The sequence below is a fragment of the Centroberyx affinis genome, unplaced genomic scaffold (genome assembly GCF_046629955.1).
Source record: "Centroberyx affinis isolate AG114_WGS23_722 - 3 ecotype Tasmania unplaced genomic scaffold, CSIRO-AGI_Caff_v1 ptg000773l_1, whole genome shotgun sequence".
In the NCBI taxonomy this organism is placed as follows: Eukaryota; Metazoa; Chordata; class Actinopteri; order Beryciformes; family Berycidae; genus Centroberyx; species Centroberyx affinis.
Window position 1 is genome coordinate 219,446 of NW_027279381.1, and position 24,326 is coordinate 243,771.

Below are 24,326 nucleotides of genomic sequence, written 5' to 3' on the forward strand. Positions count from 1 at the left end.
AACGTATGAACTATTCCTAATTAGATGTTAACAAAAAAAAAAAAAATTACACAGTAACGTGGTTCCGTTATTCGATCTTACATGATGTCTAATGATGTCTTGTCTAACTGGACTATTTAGTTATTGCACTGTTAATTATTAGTAATGAACGCCAGCATTCCAACTCAACAATCAGATACCTTGATTCAAGGATAAGCAAATAAACTTCAGACATTGAACCCCTTAATAGAAGCCCCCATAAAAATTATATAGACAATCAGAAGTATTTGTCGTTGGACTGCCCAACATTTACTTCATAATGATAAGTTAAAGCAAAAAAGTTGTCTATAGGGTCTTTAACATTACTCAAAGATCATCAAGAACGTCGCCGAAGAGTCCACAGGTGGTGATTCAATATTATTTAACGTTAGCCTGACTTGAGTTTCAGAATTTGATGTTGGTGACGTTGTACATGTAATAGTAGATAAAAAGGTTTTGATTTGGGTTTTTGGCTTTGGGAAAGTGTAGATTAGTGGGCAGCATTTTTTTTTCATTTGATATTAATCTGGCGATGTTGAATACTATACTTGTGACACTCCCACTTCCGGTTTAAATACGAATACAGATACGAATACAGAAACAGATAGTGGCACTAAACAGATACACATACAGATACAGATAGTGCCGTTGCGTTACACCCCTATGCTCTGGTGCCTCCCAGAGCCCCTGATGCTAAAGGTGCCTGGTCCAGAAAGCCCTTCAACCCTGCTGCTGCACAGGCCAGTCAACAGGCCAAGGGAATGAAGTTGGATGTTACTGCCCTGACTATTGCTCATACTGTTCTGAGCGTTTGTTCTGAGGTGGAGCAGGCAGGGTGATCCAACACCTGAGTATTGGTGGTCAGTCTTTGAGATAAGCTTGTCTGGCAATACTCCATATCCCATAGTGAGACATCGAAACAAATGCTATTAAAGAGAACTTTAGGGTACTTGCGTAACCCCGGTTTTCTGAGTAGTATGAGTGAGATGTCTCACCAGACTGCCCTTCTTGCTACTGGGGTGAAGGGAGAAGAGGTGTGCCTTCTTGAATGATGAGTGATGCAGTGTCAGCCCTATACCTAGGTGGAGGTTCCTGACGCATGCATCACAACTGCCAGCCACTCAGGGCTGGCGTAGTGGAATAAATGCTTCTGAAGATATGCATAGGGGCGTATCCCATAGTGAGGCATCTCACTACTCAGAGAATCGTGGTTACACAAGTAACCTAACATTTTTGGACTTGGACTCAGACTCAAACCCTTATGTGACTTGGATTTCGACCTGAGCAATGTTTCCCCTTGGTGGTTGACACTGCTACATTTTACACACGAATGTACAACCAAAAAAGGGACAGATTAGTAAATTAGGCCAGTATGTGGAATTTAGCTGAGAATCTGAGATGCAGGTTATTTCCCCTCACCTCTCCTGCCGCTACATTCTTTCGTCCCTTGACATGGAGCAGTCGTTTTATGTTGTAGGTGTTGGTCTCTACATGCTTCATTCCAGAGGCGACACCACCCCTCTTGTAGCTGTGGAAAAATAGCATCAGATGATGACAATGATGACAGTTATAAACCATGGATACTTCATGTATGAGGCATGTATGTGTCAACATTTTGGGAGTGTAGAATTGTGAATTTTACGTTTTTTATGCCGTGGGTGGAATGTTAGATCCTCGTTAGTAATCAAAGGTATAATATAGGTATAATAATAAAGGTCGCGCTAACTTTTCCTGCGTTAATGAGGGGGTTACATAAATCTCATAGTTTGTTCTTTAGAAAATAAGGCTGGTGATAAGATATGCTCCTGTACATTTGAAACTTGCAATGAATGAATTGAATGTGTTAATGTGTTTACAATGCACTTACCAAGGTCTCCATTAGGTTGGTGTAGGAGGACATCCAGTTACTTAGCTTTGTAGGTTTGTTAGCTAGTATGCTCATTCCCTTTGTGCTAGGTTCAGTAGCAGTAGTCTAGTATTTTAATATGAATACAGTGAGTAAATGTAAATGTAGTTGATTAGATATGATTTAATGTGGTGGTTTAATGCAGCATACGTCCTGAGATATGAAGTGAAGTTATCCACTATACATATTGAGATATAAAGTGAAGTTATCCAGTATACATACTGAGGTATAAAGTAATGTTACCGAAAATATATATTGAGATATAAGATGGTTGATTCACTATACACTGGGAAACACTGACATGATGTAATCGGTGTAGAAAGTGAAGTGTGAATTGTGTACCTCATACTATATAATACCTCATACTACCACATACTACTATACAACTGCATACTACCACATACTAGAGGTCTTCACGGGTCCAAAATGACGGACCCGAACCCTAATGGACCCGGGAAATTCGTTCCAAGATCCGATTGGACCCGATAATTTTTAAAAATATATATATACCAACCCATTTTTGCCCGAGATATTACAGACCCGACCCAGTGCATGTCCGAGAGGAGAGAGACCCGAGACCCGTCTATTTTATGGACCCGACAAACCCAGTAATTAAAATTGCTACTAAAAATGCCGTTCAACTGCTAAAAACGTTTATCATGTCGGATACAGCACATTGTAGCCTAATAAAAGGAGATCAAAATAACAGAAAGATTTGCCAAGTTGTGCCGTTCTACAGTTTGTCCAGTAGATGACAGTGAGACTCCACAATGGAATCTAGCAGCTACTTGGCTACGTAGCCTACAATAGGCTAAGTGACAAGGAAATTAAATTGCATGTTAAATGGATGATTAAAACAATAGTTTATAGCTTATTTTTCACCTCAGTGAAGAAGGTATCCATCTTGCGCCTTTCCTCCGCTCCAACACGCTGGCGCTGCTCAATGTTTTTTTCATCGTATTTTTGCTCTTGTAATCTGATCCTAATGGTCAGCCTAATCATCACGCAAGTTACACAGCGCTTCCACGCATTTCTCGTCTCGTCACATGATCAGCGCTGATCACGGGTCTTCTCGGATCTACTCGGGTATTACACATAATAATAAACAGACCCGGGACCCACGGTAATAGAATGGGACCCGACCCGGACCTGATTGACCACAATACAATGTGGAACCGAACCCGTTGGGTTTATTTGGGTTTAAAATGTTTCGAAATGCCCAATTTCAGCTTTAACTTGACTTAAATACATTTCAACCTGGCCATGACTTTCATCTTTATTAGGCCTATATTTATCACTGGATGTAATTGTACATAACAAACCTCCTTAACACTAATCGCAATGTCTCAGAGGATCTGACACTGACTCTGATGTAAGATTCTGCAAGACCCAAAACAACCTCAAAGCATACCACAGACTACCCCAAATGACACTGAACAACCCCAAAACAAACTACAAATTAACTAATTCATGATACAATGTATCATGACAAAGTATCATGAATTTCTTTTTCCAAGATTTAAACGCAAGATGAAAGTTAAGTGACAATGAGTGAACAGCAGCAATGTTGCCGTTGAAACAAGCACGTTTCCAGTTTTCTCACTTAACTCTTGGAAAAAGAAATTCTTTCAAAAACAAACACTGGGTGGCAATCTAAGACCATGACTGATGTGTTGAGGTGTACAAACCAAGTGGCCAAAACCACAGGTGAAGCCAATAAGGAAGCTGCAGTTCCTCCAAATACAGTCAAACTCCATGGAAGTCAATGGGACCACAACCCAACTTCTCACTCAAAATATTAAGTCAATTAATTTTTTAGGTTATGGTCTCAGTAGCTAATTTCACTTCTTCTAATATTTGTCCATATGGCGATTTTCAAAATAATTGCGTCATTAACGGGATATAACGGGGTTGTTTTCCAAGTGATTGACTGGTCGCCGTTTACGGGCCAATAGTTCAGTTCAGTTCTGTTATGTTGGTGAGTGAGCACAGGAGACGGTGAACTCTTGAGTACTTTATTTACTTGTAGCAACCGCTAACACTGATAGCGTACATAACTTAATCTGCTCTCGCTCTACTCTCTTAGTTACACTCTTCTTCCCTGCCTATCATTCTGCAGTCTCCTTCTATTCCATTAGGGAAACACCTACTGGTAAGGGGGCATAGCGACAGTGACAGTGCACAGCATCAACATCCACATTAAGTGTCTATGTGTTTGTAAACACAACAACTCCCCTGTTACCCAAGGAAATTCTCCTTACTCAGTCAAAACTAACTTAGCACAAGCAGTAGTATACATGTCCTTATGCTAACATAACACTACCAGGTAACTTGTGTCTCAAAGCTCAAGAACTTAATCTTCACAGTATACTGGTACCTTCTTAAAACAGTACTAACAGTATTAATGTAACTGGAACCATATTACCCTTTAAGGAACCACACTTAGAAAGTAACAAATACTGTACTTCAGAATAAGGCAATAGGTAGTGCTTTTACTAAGTACTCTCTTATGCAGGACAATAACATTCCTGAGATTTCAAACTTAAATTACCCAACCTATTTAACATTGGTCTTACCAGATAAGTGCATCAGTAGGTGTAACAAAAGTTTCTCTTACCAAACACAAAACACAAACACTGTAGGAAATACTGTAGTAACTGAAATTCACATTTTTTTTGTTTTTTTGGGGGGTTTTTAGGGCAGTGATCCGCCTACACCCCTTACATGTCTTCTTATCTTGGACTCAGACCTACTTCATCACATAGTCTTTAGTCCAAGCTGGTGGTTGTCTCTCTCTTTGACGCACAGCTCCTGTTGAAGTCTCTGCATTCCACCTTTTTCCATCACTGAGGATGAAGGAGCTCAGCCCAGTCTGTCGTTGCACAGACAAGGGGTCACTGTATTGTGTCTCTCCCTTTACCACATGGAAAGGCTTGCGCACTCTGACTGTAGCACCAACAGTGACTTTGGGGGGTCTGGCCTCTCTCTTGGCGTCTGTGTATTGTTTACTCTTGGCCTGCTGTGACGCCCGGGCCACACCGCCTGCATGAGCGGTGCATGACGGCTACCTCGCTGAACTGCTGCGGCTCGCACGCCTGTGGTGTCCACACAGAGAGCGTTGCTGCTGCGGCGTTGCTGCTGCGGCGTTGCTGCTGCGGCGTTGCCTATCTTTCTACACTGAGTTTGCCTTTGATAATGGCCATAGAATGTTTAATTTCATGTCATTATAAATGTCATTTATATGTTGATGAGCGGTCTGAAAAGTCAGTTGTTCCAAGTTGTACCAAGGAAGCAGTCGCGTGGTTTTTGTTTATCCTCTTTCAGAGAGAGAGAGAGAGAGAGAGAGAGAGCGAGCGAGCGAGCACCGGAAAAATACTGCCTATAGCCTACGTGGGGTTTCTGCTATGACTACCGTATTTCCACAATTAAAAGCCGGTACTCCACTAATTTAGCCGTGCAAGTCACTGAATTTTCTACAACACGGTCCTGCAAATATTTATAGAATAGAATAGAAGCCTTGTGTTAACAAATAAAGGGATTCTGTCCACAGAAACGCTAGAAGGCTTTTAATTTGAAACGGAAACAGAACGTGTTGGGTAAAAAATATATATTTTTTTTCAGGTCTGTGACATTCTACAGATATAGACATTGAAACTGTATTGAAAGGTGTAATGTTGCTGGTATGATGTCAATATGACTACCAACAGATCATTTTCCCTGTCTATTTTTGCTGAGAACCGTGCGCGTCACGCTGAAAAAATAGGCGAGACGCCGAATCTCTGGATGAGCCGCAGCCGAGCCGCGCCTGAGCCGCGCTGCTCACGCGGGCTGTGTGGCTGCTCTAACCTGTTAACATGGGCACCGAAATTAAAAGCAACAGGTTCCGCGACGCACACGCGCCGCTCACGCAGGCGGTGTGGCCTGGGCGTAAGACAACTCTGGCTCTGACATGTTCATACTTCCCTCTGCCCTTGGGAGGCGGCAGGACATTCAGCTTTGTCCGCATCGGTCTCCCTCTCAGAAGCTGGAACGGAGATTCACCGGTTGTGGCATGGGCCGTTGCACGGTAGCTGTGAAGCATCGCAGTGACCGCAGGCTTCCAGGGTTGTTGGGTTGCTTGTGCTGCTTGAATACTGCCTTTTAGCACTCTGTTGAAGCGTTCAACACACCCGTTAGCCTGAGGGTGGTACACGCTCGTTCTGACATGCTTGATGCCTCTTTCTCTCAGAAAATCAGCGAAGGCAGAAGACGTGAACTGTGGCCCATTATCCGTTGTAATGGTACAGGGATTGCCTTCCCGTGCAAAGACAGAAGCTAGAAATGTCATGACCGTGGTAGTAGTTGCAGTGGGAGTGAAGGCTACTTCTGGCCATTTACTGAAGTAATCAGTGAGGGTGATGGCAAACCTGCAGTCGTAGGCTCCACATTCAAACGTACCCACAATGTCGACAGCCACGTGTTGCAACGGGCCCCCAGGAAACTCAACAGGTTGCAATGGGGCAGGAGATGTTTTGGCTGTCTTGTCACATGTAGGGATGGACCAACACCATTTTTTTCACTGCCGATCCGATACCAGAATTTTGAGTATCAACCGATACCGAGTACCGAACCGATATTGACCCGTTTTTTTTTTTTCTATAATTACACAGCTGCATACAACATGTAAATACCATGGGAACAATAATTTTATTGTTAAAAAAAGAAAAGCAGCAGGGCAAAATAACTGACCAAAATAGGAATGACAGTTCCTAGGATATATAAAAGACTACTGCAATATAGGGATACAGTGCAAAAAAACTCACAAAAGTGCAAAAGAGCAATAAACTGACCAGTGCATACTGCTACAAAACAATATTGAAACAACCATACAGCCGTTGCTTAAATTTTTTTTCTCTTCTTTAGTGTGAATAACTGACAGAAAAAATACTGCCACACATAGGCTTTTTCTGGTCATAACCTCCAGTGTGTGCCAAGTCTAATCTAGTTTTAATCACTTAAGGACAAGGGGCAGGTTTGTTTGACCAAACAAGCTTTTGTCGAAGTTGATCTGTCCTTAAGACACTGAAGGACGGGTTGCAGGTGCTTATCATGCATTTCCTTGGAGTCTCCGTAGACTATGATGTCATCCAAGTAGTTCTGTACTCTGGACAAATCCTTCAGGATTGTCTGCATCATTTTCTGGAAAGCAGATGCTGCTGAAGCCAGGCCAAAAGGAACTCGAGTGAATAGAAAGAGTCCCTTATGCATATGAGGGAGAGGATGACAGTCCATGATCACACTCTTATTGGGTTCACGGAGGTCAACACAAAGCCTAAGGCCTCCTCTGCGTTTTCGTGCCACCACGAGGGAACTCACCCATTCAGATGCATCCACTTGTTCTATGATGCCTGCTTGGAGTAAGCGGTTGAGCTCCGCTGATACCTCCTTGCATACACTCAGTGGTAGACATCTCAACTTTTGGCGTACAGGTTGCACTGTGGTGTTAACTTGCACCTTGTGAATGAACCCTTTCACACATCCAAGGTGATGAGCTGGAGCAGAACCAATGTTGAACACCATTTTTGGGTGAAGGCAGCAGGTGCGTTTGCATTAACCTCCTTGGTGTAGCTCACTTTGCCATCAATGATACGGATCTTGAGCGCTTTAATCAGATCCAGGCGCAGTAGAGGTGATCCATCTTTGACTATGTAGAAGAAGGCTGGCACTTTGTTGGCTTGATCTGCTAAGACAGCTGCTGCTGGTAGGCAGCTGACAACAGGCAAGTCACCTTTTGCATAAGTGACTAGTTTCACTTTAGGTTCTGTGAGAGGGCAATCTGCAAAATGCTGCCTGTAAATTGTCTCTGGTAGGATAGATACAGAAGCTCCAGTATCTACAATTAGCTCAAGGACCTGAGAATTTCCTTGTGGCGCTTCAACGTTGACATTACAGGTTATCTTATCAAAAGCTGCAGCCACAAGCTTGACATCATCAAAACAGAACACAGCTAACTCTGGGACAACAACTTCTCTCACTTCACTCATTGCTGATTTGCATACCTTGGTGAAATGTCCCATTTTTCCGCAGTTATTGCATTTCACTGTTGCAGCTGGACAGTTTTTATCATTAGCCAAGTGCCTTAGTTAGATCCACATCTGAAGCATTTATGTTGCTGCCGGTTACCATTTGCCTGTTTGCAACGGTCTGGTGGCGGTGCTTTAGCTGGTCGTGCTCCTCTTTTCCCCTGAAAATGTGCGTTTGAAGCACCGACAGTCTGTATTGGTGCGGTCGGGACCGCGCTGGCAGAGGAAAACAGCATGGTATTTTTAACCGCTGCCTCCACTTGGCATGCAATTGTCAGGGCTTTGTCCAGTGTGAGATCTTCTTCCAGTAGCAGCTTTTCCTTTACAGCACTGAGATAAGCATTAGCAATGAGCTGATCTCGTATCATCTCACCTTCCATTTGGCCAAAACCACATGGCGTAGCTAAGGCCCTCAAAGCTGCCACATACTGTCGCGGTTTCATCAGTCCTTTGATGGCACTGTCTGAACGTGTGCCTGCATGCTAACACATTAACTTTAGGGAAGTGCTTTTCAAGCGCAGCCATGGCCTCCGCAAACCTTGGTCCAGTAGAGTGTAGAATAGCTGTTGTCCCTCCGGGCCCAAGCAATGTAGTAAAACCGCACGTTGTCTTGCATCTGGCCATGCGTCTCCCTTAGCATGTATCACAAGCATGTAGTTGCCAAAAATGTTCTGCCATGTTTCAAACAGTAACTGCGGCTCACCAACACGAGGAAGGAAGGGCGGTGGACTCAGTACTGGAGCGCTCATCCTTGTCGCCAATTTGTTATGTTGGTGAGTGAGCACAGGAGACGCCGAACTCTTGAGTACTTTATTTACTCGTAGCAACCGCTAACACTGATAGCGTACATAACTTCATCTGCCTTGCTCTACTCTCTCAGTTACACTCTTCTGCCCTGCCTATCATTCTGCTGTCACCTTCTACTCTATTAGGGAGACACCTACTGGTAATAGAGTGTAGCGACAGTGACAGTGCACAGCATCAACATCCACATTAAGTGTCTATGTGTTTGTAAACACAACCAGTGTTGGGAATAACGCGTTACAAAGTAATTACTGTAATTACACTACTTTTGGCAGTAACTAGTAATGTAACAAATTACTTTTTCAAATTAATAACGCAATTACAATTACTGAAATTTAAATGGGCTCGTTACTCGTTACTGGATTATCCGGTTTATGATCATCCGAGTTTACGTGGCGCAAGTGAATCAAAAGACTACCAACCTCCCTGGAGACTTTATTTCTCAAAAGCGACTAGCGCCATATCTGGAGACTTTTTCTGACCATGGGAAGCAATGTTAATGTGTTGAATCCCAAAGCATTTGGCAATAAATTGGTATGGCTGATGCTGGTTTTCTCTACTTGCTTGTCTAATCCAGAGAGGTCTGATGATCACAGCGCTTCCCACAGCAGGGGCTGTAGGATAGGGTCCACTTGTAATTGTTGCCGGCGTACACCGAAACTGGCCCGGGTGGGCGGAGTCAGCACTTAAATTAAAACGGGCTACTCCGCGGCGTGCATAACAAGTGCAGCATTATATATTGATATGCAAATTATCGTATGACATCATCTGCCAACTTCTAGCGACTATCTGAGCAGCCAATAGCTACTTTCCTTGGAAAAGAGTTGGCAACACTGCTACCGGTCCGGTAACTGAGGCTACAATAAATACGCCTATCAAAACATATCTATTGTGTTTTATTGTTCCACTACTTACTTTTCATCATAGTGATAATGGGTACAATGATAGATAACATTTGACAGTTGTCTTGTCTCACACTGTGCCACAGCAACACTAAAATAATATAGCTATGTGTAATAAGAGAATTGAAGCAGAAATTTAAAAGTAACGCAAAAGTTACTTTCCTTAGTAACTAATTACTTTTATTATGCAGTAATTGGTAAAGTAATTCAATTACTTTTTGAGAGAAGTAACTAGTAACTGTAACTAATTACTAATTTTCAGTAACTTGCCCAACACTGAACACAACACACTGTATTTTGCTAATAGCTAGCAGTGCACTGGCTCAGTAGCTTGTGGTCAAGCGTCCGTGTCAGTCTGTGGGTTTATGTTTTGATATTAGAACTAACAATCGACTCTTAGACTGTTTTATCTATGTGCTATAATAAATTTGTTGCTTTTAACATATCCTCCTTTGGGTGCTTGAACATTGCTCTCCTCCTATAGAACCGTAAAAAGTAGAGAGAAAGTAAGAGCTCCGAGGGCTCTAAAAACTCCTAGGTGGCGTTGTCGTTTATAGAGCCTCGGCCATTGTGACACAAGTGTCTCTCTTAATCAAGAGAACCTAATTTAATGAAATTTGGTACACATGCTCTTGGCGTAAGCATTAGTCAAAATATAAAATTTGATTAGTGATGTAGGCGTGGCCAATGCAAATATGTTTTTAGTGGTACTATTATTGCTTATTTTTATATTCTAGTGGTGTGATCATATTCTAATTCCTTTCCCCTCTGAATCCTACTACTTTTGCTGCTGCAATTTCCCCATTGGGATCAATAAACTCTTATTTTATATCTTAATATGCTGCTTTGGCTCTGTCCATGTTTCATGCCATTGGCCATTTGTTACAAACCCTGCCCCTTTTATGGTGAACAAGCTCAAAGCTGAATTGAAAAATTCTGGGTTGACAGAACAAATTGATAACCATCTTTGTTAGACCACTTAGCCGGGATTGCCATTGTTTGGTTTTGTGAAGCCAGCAATTGCAAAGATACCCTGACTATGTTGAACTTGCTTCAAGAGACAGGTGCCTCATGAACATTATGAATTAGAGGCATGTGTGCATGTGTATTTGCTCACATAAGTCCCTTTTTGAAGTATCCGCGGAAGGTGTCACTCTCATAGCCCTGCACCTCACGGTGCTGGACAGTCATGCCCCCTAAGACTTCATCCATCGCAGTGGTGTAGATAGCTGCGGCCCCCTGTTCATCTTGAGAGGAGCCCCTCCCCAGCCAGTAGTGGATGTCATAGGTGAAAGAGCTGCGCACTTTATTTGTCTACATGACGGCACAATGAAGAGGCCACAGACACAGTCATGTTATGTGACAACAGAATCAGTAATTGTCAAAATTCCTTTTTTATTATTTCTTGCTTGTTAAACAGTTTTCTGTTACTCTAGTAGCAGAATTCTTGTTTGGGAAAAGTAGTATGTTATCTCATGTAATTTTGCCTTTATGCTGGTATGATAAATTCTCTCACAGAATTACATTTTTTTTGATGATGAGGAAAACCTTTGGTACTTACAGAAAGAATAACATAGCTGTCCTCTTCATAAAAATGTCCATATGCCTTAGGGGGAAAGGGCACCATTTCCATCTCCTGACCAAAATTAATCATATGTCAAATGCATTAAACGTTATTTGAACATAATTGTGTCCTATTCTTATATCACAAATGTAGGGTAAAGCAAACTTTGATCTGGCAAACTTGTTCTCACCTCAATTCTCCATATTTGCAGACCAGCCGTGGTTTTATTGAGGACTTCTAAAACTTCAGTTTTGATATGGGTCATGGTTCCAGTTCCAGTTGTGCTGAGATATCTAGGGCCAGAAGGAATGTTTAGAGGGTTGTAGTTAATACAGTCATGATTCAAAGCTTGTGAACCCCTTATGCAATTAGTGCGTTTTTAACCATGAAATCCTTATTTAATATATACTTGCCTTTTCTTAAAGGAACAATCAATAATAATTTACTGGTTCGTTGCACAAAATTACCATAATACATCAGCGGGGGTTTGCAAGTGTTTTTGATCAATGCCAGTCACTCCACTGTTACCTCAACGGATTCCAAGCTGTTTTGGTAGAAATTCTCCACTCCCGCCCCCCCCCCCCCCCCACCCCCCCCACCCCTTGCTTCAGAACTTCTTTTAGTTTCATTTGTTCAAGCATGGAAGAACGTACTGCAACCAAGCCTACAAAGCGCGCTCCAAAACCCGAGTGAACAGTGCTGCAGCATTTCAAAGATGGAGGTAGCTTAGGACTCCGAAAAAGACTGATGCAGAGTTGGCCTTACATTTTTAGCAGCTGCACCAATACTACTTTGTGTGATCCTGACCTAACTCTTGGTAGAGTTTTTGTTTTATTAAAAGCATTCATTAAAAACAGTGAAACCGTGCTCTGTTTCTGGAAACCCTCAACCAGTGACCATTACAATACTCAATAATTGCTTTCAGTGGTTCCACTGTGACACAAAACATTTGTCAAGTGCCTGGTAGAAGAGTGTATTCTGCAAAGCTCACACACCATGCAGGAAGTCCCTTAATAATCAGTGTAAGCTAACATAAACGAAAATGATGTGTTTGCTCTCTGTCTGTCTACCATAACTACACTTAATGTTGAGTATACAATAATAATAATGATAATTACAGTCACAAGTGGCCATTAGTAGGGTCCAACCCATGTGGCAAATGATCTGACAGTGGGCACAAAAAAATTGGTATCGCATATAATTAGTATTGGACAACTGGATTTGTGTGGAGGGGAAAAACATATTCCAGCTGTTACAGTTCAGGAGGTGCTGGCCAGAACTTAGATTTGCTTGTTATAGCACCACCATCTGGCCAATCTGTGTAATTTTTGTTGCCTGAGTAGCAAATTTGGTTTCTTTAGGAGTTTTGATTGTAGGCCTTACGGTTTAAGTGATATATGCCAAAACATAAAGTTGCATGGTATAGCACCACCATCTGGCTGATTGGGTTATTTTTTGTTCCCTTAGTACTGATGGAGATTTGAAACCTATTTACTAAATTTGATTACTCCAAGAAAGCATTCAGGAATTATGCCTTCCTTCCTCTTTGTACGTCTTCACTATCAACGTTATTCATGTGTCAAGGCCAAACATTTATGAATATCAAAAATCTGTGAAAGAGGTATGATGTAAGCAGCTCAATCATGCTGTGTGCAAAATTTGGAGATTGAATCAACTTTGTATTAGACAGTTACTATTGCAAGGTTGGCCTGAAGGTCTGACCAAATGTTTAATCCAGGAAGTCCATACATGCTGGGTGCAAAATTTCATTTAGATTCGATCAACTTTGTGATCCAATCTCCAAGCAAAAAATAGGTTTTGCCTAAAATTCAAAATGGCAAAACAACTGATACTAGACCTTACTGTTCAAGAGTTATTGGCCAAAATGTGAATTTGCTTGTTATAGCACCACCAACTGGCCGATCGGTGTATTTTTTTTTGTTACATGAGTACTGGAGGAGATTTTAAACCTACCCACCAAATTTGGTTGCTCTTTAGGACTTATGGCACAGATCATTTTAGGGCAGAAAAAGATGAAAGATCCTAACAAAAACAATATGGTTCCAGCCCCATGGGTTTGAGCCCCTAATAATAAGCAAATTTAGAGATTCTACAAAGATATTAAAAGATTCACACTCTGCCTCCAAAGGTCTAAGCTAGGACACTGCAATGGGTCTAATAAAAGCACAGAATGAAGTAGGATCAAGTACACAACGAAGGACCTAATGGAAACATAGAACAGAAAAGATTAGTTCACAACAATGGACTCGCATTTAAAGGCATTTATTTAGAAATAATCAAGGGTCAGGAAATCTGAGATTATGATGAGAAGGGTTTATAGCAATATAGCAATACATCCTAATACACAATATGTCATTAGGTATTGTAGTATCATACACCCTCCAATTCTGATGTTAACACAAGCAAACTTTGTATGAATACATTTCTGTTTCCCACTGTATCAGTGACTTCTCCATCGATTAATTGTTGCTCTGAGGTCCAGTGATGAAGTCATACCATTGCAAGTCATTAATAAACTCATCTTTTCCTTTCAATGATTGCATACCACCAAGGTTTGGCTGGGGCTAGCCCAAGTTACTGGTTAGTGAACAATGATAACCCATTGACTGTCCAGTCTGGTTGAGCCTGCCTTAAGTTGGAACTCATTTAATTGTGCAGTTGAGTTCAACAATTAGTCTTATAAGACTTGTCCATGGCCACGTGTTTCTGGTTCTGGTTCTGCCACAATTCAAACAGCAGAGATGATGAAATGGTGTCACAATGTCATAATATGCACAGCTGAGCAGGCATGCCATACTGCCGCATATATAACTATATATATATATATATATATATACATATCGTATATTATTAGTATTTCATACAACAATATAATCCAGAATGCTTTACAAACATGGTTAAAAACGCATAAAAAAGAAAGCCAATAACAGAAACAAGATTGCCAACGTCATAGAGACATAACAAGGAGAGGCACCGTTTAAAATACAGTGTATATTTTAGCCTGTCAAAGTATAAGCCTTTTTCAAAACTAGGTCTACATTTTTATATATATATTATTATTACTCACTGTATTATTACATATTTTTAATTTGTAGTATTAATAAATGCTTAAATGTAGTAATGTGTAATAGTATTCATACACATTATTATTCTTAATTATTATTATTATTATTGTTATTATATGTTTTATTTTATTATTATTATTACACTTACACCAAAGCAGCAGTGAAATAGTGTTTTGTTTTGTCTGTTTTTTCTATTTTCTCCACAATCCTGTCGCTACACTACTGTGGCCATCAAGACAAACTCAGGTCTGACATTTAGGATGAGACACTTAACTCCTGGAGTAGTTTTCAGCACTTAAACAAAATCATTTTCAACAACTTCTTTATGGAAGGAAGTGAGAATTGTATTATTGTGAAAATTTAGCTACACATTTTCACAAATCGTAAATTTGTGAACACAAAATCTAATTTACCTTTGTAAAAAATAAACTGTTTGCATTTAAGTTAAAAAGGTCAGTGTTTCAAACTTGGAAGTTCAATAGTGTTTTTTTCCAGTGTTTTTCACTGATTGTATGTTCCCTCAAAGTACAGTATTGTGCCCACTTATGTATTTCAAGTTTCTGCATCTACGGAGCCCGGGAGTGGCCATCAGGAGAAAACTAATTTATGTCGTGGCCACAATTTACTGTAACGTGTGCACAATATGCAATTCGAGCTCTCGTTTTCTTTTTTTGTGCACACAAGATACAATTCGTTCCCTCGATCTGGTTAAATGAGCCCTCATTTTGGTTTATTCGTGTGCACGAGATACAATTTGTTCCCTTGTTTTCCTCTTTACGTGTGCACGAATTGCCAAAACGCGCCCTCAAAATAGTGATATCATGCTCTCGATATATAACACATGCGCTTTTCACGAGCTTATAAAGAGTCAGTGCACATATTGGTGATTATGTTTAAATGTGCCGCTGTCCTGGGTGTGTTGCAGCCACCTGATTGTGTTTACATGGCCTGAAGGTTAAGTGGCTAAATATGTTGCAATATTTGGGGGATATGCCTATTCAGTGTAAACAGACAATGGATATTAACATACCAAATCCTTACATATCTGCAATACCTAAAAGGTTCCTTTTAAGCTGCATTTTTTCCTAAAATACACAGTTTAACGAAACCGAGGGAACGAATTGTCTCTTGTGCGCACGAATTAACTAAAACGTGCGCACGTTACAGTAAATCGTGGACTCGATATAACTTTTTTCTCTCCCAGTGGCCACTCCCGGGCTCCGTATGCATCAATACAGGCACCACAAAAAAATTTTGTAAAAGCTATTTGCCATTTATCTTTTAAATGTAAGGGACTGCAGAATGGAGCCCACTGAGCATAGTATTATTTTGCTGTATTTGTTGGGAATGAAGACCTGTGACCACACCCAAGTTCTCATAAATCTGCTTGATGGCAAACAGAATTTTCAAATCAGAACTGAATTCCACTTCCACAACACTGAAAATTAAACTACTGGAACAACCACAACAATGGAAATCTTGCTTTTTCACATACAGCATGCTGTATCACAATAGTAGCTCAGAAGTTATAGTAGCATACTGTATGTAACACAATATTGGCACTTAGAATAATAATAATAATTTCCTACCCATCCGATATCTGCTCAGACAATATATATACACACATATCTATATCTATATCTATCTAGCTATATATATATATATGTATATGTATGTATGTATGTATGTATATACAGTATATGCATATATGCAGATATAAGGCTTATAAGGAATTTATGTTTCACCTTTGATATATACCTCTTAGCTGCACTGAGCTTGTCCTTGTCAGCCCCCTTTCTGCTACCCCTGCTCTGTAGAGTGGATACCATAAACCAGCAACACAATATAGACTACACCAGCTGATTTCACTGATTAGCACGCCTTTAAGGAGAGAGGGAGCAAATAGTCAGTGAAATCACCTTGTGTAGTCTTCGGTTGGAGGGAAAACCTGCATACTCTCACATGATTGGACACCACTGCCATAAACTATTGGTTTTAAATATTGAATCAACAGCAATCTGGTGACAAATTTGATGACTTGTACATATCCAGTACATATCCCACCCATATACAATATGTTTTGTGAAGAAGGGTTTTCCATATCACACAGTACCTGTATATTTCCCTATTTGGAAAACATGACAGAAATGTTCACATAAATGAATAAATAAAAATAAAAGCTGTATTTCCCCCATATGCATGCCATTTGGGAGTGGAGTTAGAAAACTCACCTGATGTAACTGGACGAGGAAAAGGAGAGGGTGATGTGTCAGGATCAATGCGAGCCAAACTAGACAACAAGTAGAGCTCACTATCTGCTTTTATGGCACCTGGACTTTGCCTCTAATTCTCTGTCTATGTCTCACTCTCTCTTCCTCTCCCTCTGTCTGTCTCTCTCTCTGCATCCCTCTCTTATACACACACACACACACACACACACAAAAAGGTGCACAGTTTGAGTATCCATTACCTCACTGACCATATATGGAACACAGAGGTGATGATATGCATACAGGTGTGAGTCACCTGTCTAGAGAAGAGCCAGCCTCTCCTCTGTCCTCACTCCGTTGTCTCCACTGCCTGTTTGTCCACTCAGCTGTCTGCCATATACATTCACTGGTTTAGTGCTGTGTATATCCAGCTCTGTCTCTTTGGTAAATCACAGTATTCCTATCCCCTCAGACATCATCACACCTATGTATGTTTTGATGTTTACTATTACCTGGCCTTCATTAATTGTGGGGCATGTTGGTGCTATTGTGTTTCTTTTCTGTGTCAGAGATCAACTTTGTTTTGCTGACTGGTGTGTACTGTCATGTAAATCATCTGCAGTCTATTTTCTGGCAAATGGATGCAGTGGTCACTGACATGTTTGGCTTAACATCATGTCCTGCCTGAAAAGAACAGCCATACAGTACATGCACATACAAGTGGCATTTGCACAAAGTGCCAGTGTCACTGGCTACATTTTTTTTCTTAAATGACACACACAAGGTGCCTTTGATTTGCTGATCCATGTGGTCTATTTTCAAGGACTTCTTTATTGGAAGAAAAACAGTTGGCTTTTGTATCCAAGTGTAAATCCTCAGAGAGCTCTCTGGATAATGGCTGGCCTCAGAAGATTAAAATCTGACCGATTTTCAGATAAAGGAATTTCTCATAACACCCAGGGTCTCCCAACAACAGGCCAAAATCTGTACTGGAATGTTGACCTTTGAAAACATGCCTATAGACTTGGCTATTTGGATTTGGATATTTAAAATTTGGAGAAACCCATTTAGGCTACAAATACAGGTGAAATGACTGACTCAAAACAAAACGGCTCATGATACAAGTCCACTTTAAACCTTATAGTATTTAAAGACATTTAAACACCTTTAAACACATATAGGATAGTATCCTTTAAGTCCAGTGGAAAAACAATGCAAGAGTCATGGTAGAAATGGGAGAGATTTTTTAAAAAGTGGCTACTTAAACTGTCCACTGTCACTGCCTCCACACTGGCTCCTCTGTCTCCCAGATCAGACTCCCAATCTGATGAGCCCGTTTACACCAGAGTTCGCCAAGTTCCGAATGGGTCGGTGCTTCAAGGGAGTTAGGTGGACCGTGGACCATTAAATGTGTGTGTGTGTATGTGAGGAGGGAGGGAGGATCAGGACTTCTGCAAGCTGATTGGTCCTTAATGGGGCTCTGCCAGCGTTTGTTAAACTGAAGTCATGCAGTAACTCAACACGAGCCCCTTCTGAATTGTGTTGATTGCCATGAGATGAGAGCACCATGGGGAAATTCCCAGCAAGGCAGATTGCAGAGAGGTCTACTAACAATGTACAGTATACAGTATTCCTGGAGGAGACTTGTGTACGTACTGGCATACAGAGACATACTGTAGTCATGTCACATAATTCCACAGTGCACTGTAGAGTCCTTATCAGTCAGTGCACACCTGCTTCCAATGCTACTACAGGACAAGTTTGCAGTGGTTGCTAAACTGTAAATCATTGTTCTAAGGAGGGAAATAAGTCTCAGATGATGAGATTAACCACCTTATTATTTGCCTTATTCCAAAGCAGCACAGTGAAGTGCTTTTGACGTTGTTGTGTGGCTTTGGCATTTACTACAAAGGACAGCAGACAAGGACAAGCAGACCAGTACAAAAGGACTACAGCACTCAAAAATTAAATTGTTCTGCACTAAATAAATATTAGCACCTGTGCAGGTTAAATATTGCTTACCTGAGGTGGAGGTGGAATCAGTGCGTCTCCCTTGACAGGAAGGTGTTAGGCTCTATGAACACACACAAAGTGTCTGTCTTTCCACTGTGTCAACCACACCCCCTTCTCCTCAACTCATTAACCAAGCATGTAGAGCAGTGAGAGTGAGAGAGAGCCAGAGAGAGAGCAGGGTCTTTGAGTGGTGTGACTGCCACACCACTCAAAGACCCTGCTCTGGCCCCACTTCCCTTCCCATTCCTCCCTTACTGTACATAATCCAGAGGCTGTATGCTAGTACATTGAATTTGAGTTGATGGGAGTTGACACCATGAGATTTTTCCTGTTGTAAAAGCACTGAGTGACTAGTGTGACAGTCCACTAAAGGCCACAGTATTCTTGCTGTGCAAACAAATTTTGGCAGGTTCATACGGAAAAAGGACACATTTGCGGCAGGGTGGGAAATGAATACTGCCACATGACAAATGCAGGTGATTTTAAGCAGTGGCAGGTAAATTTGTTAGGTCCAACAGCCACTGTGGTGGGTGACCTTCGTTTGGAGGGACCCTTTATGGAGCATGCTCCAACCCGTTTTCATTCCCAACTCGTCCTGTGTTGACTCCTTGTCAAATCCCTTGGTGTCGCTATAACGATGCTAAAGATACCCCACCAGGTGTTCCATAGACTCCATGGTAAAGCCTCTCGCGGCATTATTGGACGCCTGCAACTTACTCTCCTGGACCACAGAACCCACAGTCTGGCGTACATTTTCTGCCCAAATAGGCATTCCGCTTTGATGCATTTCTTTGCTTTGCTCTTTGGTGCTAATATTTTTTTTTTTTTTAAAAGTTGTAGATTAATTTAGAGGCCAAATTAAAAAAATAAAATCGCTTGCATTTACTATTTGATGTCACCTGCTAGATAAATAAATACATTTGGCTCATAATACATTTGGCTCTTTTTTTGAACCGGGAAGCTCTGTCACAGCTCTGTTCGTCCGCCTGAAGCTCTGTCACAAATTGACATTTTTATCCAGTTTTAAGCAAAATTTTTATCAACTTTTTTAGATCCTGGTTGTTTTTACCTATATGTTTTAACACGGTAAAAGATTTTAGTCATCAGACGCCCGGATCGTAAGTTGTAAGTCTCCCGGTCGGGACAGCCTGCCGTGCAAATGGATTCGCTGCTAGCACCGGCTTGTTTTTAGCACAGGAGCTAGCTAGCCAACGGGGACTGCAGATAACATCACTGCTGTTTTTACGCTATCAACATGCCCTGTGAAAACTGTCTGCTGCTTACACGCAATAACAGAGATGTTACTAACCTCAAGGAAGATATCCGTAGGCTCTCTGCGGAGCTGCGAAAGGACTCCATGCTGTCCAGTTATATGGACATGGCAGCCGCTCAGGCTAGGAGGATTTCGGCTATGAACTCCGCCATCTCGGAAAACCTGCATACTCTCACAAAGCTGCGTCGCACACCTCCTCTGCTGTCACTGCCCCTGTGGCAATAACCATTCAGCCGCGCTCTCCGGATCATGGCCAGCAGTGTCCACCTTCGGGCAGTTCTGGAAGGTCCTCCAGTTGTGGTTCTGGTGGTTCTCGTGTCCATAGCTCCTCCCATCCTCCTGGTAGGCCGGGGCCATCCAGCCAGGCAGCACGACAGTCTCCCTCCAAACCCGAGGGGCGCGAAACATGGAAGGGGCCCAGACGTCGCCCTTGTTCCCGGGAGACTCACTATCAACCACCGGCTGCTCAGATCGGACCTCCATCCGTGCTCGTTGTTGGCTCATCCATGGTTCGACACATCACCCTGCCTGCAGCTAAAACCTTCTGCTACCCGGGTGCCCGAGTCCAGGATATAGACTCCAAAGTCCCACAGCTGCTGGATCAAATCCCATCTGCTTCAACCGTTGTCATCCATGTGGGAATTAACGACCTCAGGAATAAACAATCGGAGACACTTAAAGATGACTTCACAAGCCTTATTGACAGCCTGTTACAATCAGACTGCCGGTTCATCATCTCCAGCCCGCTGCCCTGTCCCAGCTTTGGAGACGTCAAATTCAGCCGTGTCCGTCAACTTCATACATGGCTCAAGGGATACTGCTGCTCGCTCAGCGTACCGTTTGTAGACAACTTTATTACCTTCTTGAACCGCCCATACCTCTTCAGACATGATGGAGTACATCCAAATTTTCACGGATCACGTCTTCTCGCCATGAACATGGAACTTGCATTAAACTCCTTTAACACACTACGAAACTGATGTTTGGTGAGTCCAATCCATTATACTAATGACTGTCACTCTGCTATACAAATTCCTGTAATTATAAGCCATAGACACAGACCCCGTAATCTCCCTGTAACATACAGGAATCTAAACAATTTATTACTGGTTTCGGACTCCAATTATCAGTCCCCCACAAAGCCATGCACCTCGAACAATAAAAATGGCTTTATTAAACATCAGGTCGCTAACGAATAAGTCATTTTTAGTTAATGATCTTATAAGTACACATAACCTAGACTTCACCCTACTGACCGAGACCTGGCTGGATAGAAATGGCACAGTAGCGCTCATTGAGACTCCACCTCCTAACTTCAAGTTCATCCATACCACTAGATCTGCTAAGAGAGGTGGTGGAATAGCTGCTGTCTTCTCTGATATCTATAGCTGCAAGGAAATCCCCCTCGGGGAATTCACATCTTTTGAATACCTTACTGTATCTATACACTGTAATGCTACGATTTTAATAATTACTGTCTATCGGCCACTAAAATCTAAATGTGGCTTTCTTTATGAATTCTCTGAGCTACTGTCCAAGGTCTCCACTGACTACGATTGTTTAATTATCTCAGGTGATTTTAATATTCATGTTGACAATCAAACAGACCCCGATGCTAGAAACTTAATTAGCCTACTGGAGGCATTTGACCTCACTCAGCATGTTTCTGGACCCACCCACAATAAGGGGCATACTCTGGACTTGGTCATATCAAAAGGACTTAATATTACACTACACTGTTATACACTGTTGCATATTTTTTGATGTGTCTGCTTTCCCTGTACAACAGAAGAGTACTTGAATAATCAAAAAATGTACCATTGATAATAATGCAATTGAAACCTTTAAGAAAACTGTAAATGAGTTATCGTTGTTCATGGCATCACCAACTGAGGATCTTGTGAACAACTTCAACTCAAAAATACTAAATATCATTGACAACATTGCACCTTTTAAAACTAAAAACATAAAAAAACAAAAAGCCCCCTGGAGAAATGGAGTGGTTGTTTGGCAGTTTAAGAGAAAGTGTCGCCAGGCAGAACGACAGCGGAGAAAGACAAAACTTCAGGTTCACTATGAAATCTACAAGGATAGACTGAATGACTACAACAAAGAAATTACATAGGCCAGACAGTCCTTCTTCTCTAAAATCATTAATGAAAATATCAACAATAGTAAAGTGCTCTTCTCTACTGTTGATCGACTTATTAATCCACCATCTCCAGCCCCATCAGAGATGCTATCCACTGAAAAATGTGAGCAATTTGCCACATTCTTCAATAACAAAATTATTGCCATCAAACAGAACATTAGTGCCTCAAGATAGATCTATAAATGAACCTACCCTCCAGTTCTCCAGGAATATTACTTGTGCCATGGCTCACTTTGACCCTCTAGACCTAAAAAAAACTAACACATTTTTTAAAACTGTTTTTAACTGCTTAGCACCTGAGGTAATAGAAATTATTAACTGCTCTCTTCAGTCAGGTATATTTCCTGCAGCACTTAAAACAGCTGTCATTAAACCACTTCTGAAGAAGAGCAACCTTGATGCAACAGTTATTGCTAACTATAGGCCCATCTCCAACTTACCATTCCTCAGCAAAATACTTGAAAAACAGTTTATTCTCAGCTTAATAACTACTATGGATCCAAGATGGCACCGCGGATGGCAGCCTCAGTACTGCGCTCTCTTGTACTTTTTCTGTTTTTGTTAAGCTTTTAGCCCTCCCTCTCTGATCGCATTCACCAGGGAGGCACTTTTAAACATCCGACAATCCACTGGTCAAACTTTTTCACTGCCTTTCACCCAACCGGAATGCTTTACTGAACTTCTAGTTGGAGGAGCAGCAGCTCTCTATGGGATCTACTGGAGACGCCAGAGGGGGAAGCGAGCCGGAGCACTCGTTAAACTGCGACAGCGGGGATTTCGAACTGCGCTCCCGTCTATACATCTGGCGAATGTCCACTCTCTGGCCAACAAGATGGACGAACTGCTGCTTCTCAACAGAATAAACAAGGACTTCTCCAGATCCGCCGCCCTCTGCTTCACTGAAACCTGGCTTGGTGAGCACATCCCGGACAACACACTCCATCTGCCGGGCTTCCAACTTCTCCGAGCGGACCGTGTAACGGAGCTATCGGGGAAAACGAGGGAAGGCGGCATCTGTTTCTACATAAACGAAGGTTGGTGTACAGATGTCACAGTGTTGAAGAAATCATCCAGCCCTCACCTAGAGACTATCTTCATAGACTGTATACCGTTTTATTCACCGCAGGAGTTCTCCTCCTTTATTCTGGCTGCTGTTTACATCCCACCTCAGGCCTGTGTTAGTGAGGCATTACAACAACTGGCTGACCAGATATCTAGCATGGAGCACAAACATCCAGAATCCCTGCTCATTGTTCTTGGGGACTTCAACAGAGCAAACCTCAGCCACGAACTGCCAAAATACAGACAGCACATTAAGTGTCCCACCAGGGACAAAAACACACTGGACCACTGCTATACTGTATTAAAGGACGCCTATCGCTCTGTCCCCTGTGCAGCTTTGGGACTCTCTGATCACTGTCTGGTTCATCTTCTCCCGACTTACAAGCAGAAATTAAAATCTGCTAAGCCTGTGGTCAAGACTGTGAGGAGATGGACCAACGAGGCAAAGCTGGAGTTACAGGCCTGCTTTGACTGCACTGATTGGAGTGTTTTTGAGGCTGCTGCTACAGAGCTGGACGATCTCACTGACACTGTGACATCTTACATCAGTTTTTGTGAGGACATGTGTGTGCCGACTAAAACCTTCTGCACATACAACAACAACAAACCCTGGTTTACTGCAAAACTCAGGCAGCTTCGCCAGGCCAAGGAGGAGGCCTACAGAAGTGGGGAGAGAATCCTGTACAACCAGGCCAGAAACACACTGACGAAAGAGACCAGAGTAGCAAAGAGGTGCTACACTGAAAAGCTGAAAAACAGGTTTTCAGCCAACGACCCGGCGTCAGTGTGGAGAGGCCTGCAGGAAATCACCAACTACAGGAGACCATCCCCCCACACTGGGGAGAACCTTCAACTGGCCAACGACCTGAATGTGTTTTACTGCAGGTTTGATAAGCCCACATTTACACCCCACACCCACTCCAACCACATCAAACCACCATCTGCACCCCCTGCCACCCCCTCACCCCTCCCCACTGACCCCCCACCTGCACTCAGGATCTGTGAAGAGGATGTGAGTAAGCTCTTTCAGAGACAGAAGACCAGGAAGGCACCAGGCCCAGATGGCGTGTCACCCTCCTGCCTGAAAGTCTGTGCTGACCAGCTAGCCCCCATCTTTACACAGATCTTCAACAGATCACTGGAGCTGTGTGAAGTCCCCTCCTGCTTCAAACGCTCAACAATCATCCCGGTCCCCAAGAAACCCTCCATCATAGGATTAAATGACTACAGGCCTGTCGTCCTGACATCTGTGGTCATGAAATCCTTCGAGAGAC

At 42.1% G+C, this 24,326-nt stretch overlaps 1 protein-coding gene across 1 annotated transcript in view; it reads right to left on the minus strand.

Annotated features, from left to right (window-relative positions):
• Positions 1 to 16,597, minus strand: part of vil1 (villin 1) — a 63,474-nt gene extending 46,877 nt beyond the window's left edge. The window contains exons 1-5 of the mRNA XM_071520148.1: positions 16,574 to 16,597; positions 11,447 to 11,549; positions 11,254 to 11,328; positions 10,810 to 11,006; positions 1,438 to 1,546 (exon numbers count right to left, since the gene is read on the minus strand). Of these exons, the coding sequence (XP_071376249.1) occupies positions 1,438 to 1,546; positions 10,810 to 11,006; positions 11,254 to 11,328; positions 11,447 to 11,521 (456 nt within the window). The 5' untranslated portion in view covers positions 11,522 to 11,549; positions 16,574 to 16,597. The remainder of the gene's footprint in view (positions 1 to 1,437; positions 1,547 to 10,809; positions 11,007 to 11,253; positions 11,329 to 11,446; positions 11,550 to 16,573) is intronic.
• Positions 16,598 to 24,326: the final 7,729 nt, after the last annotated feature.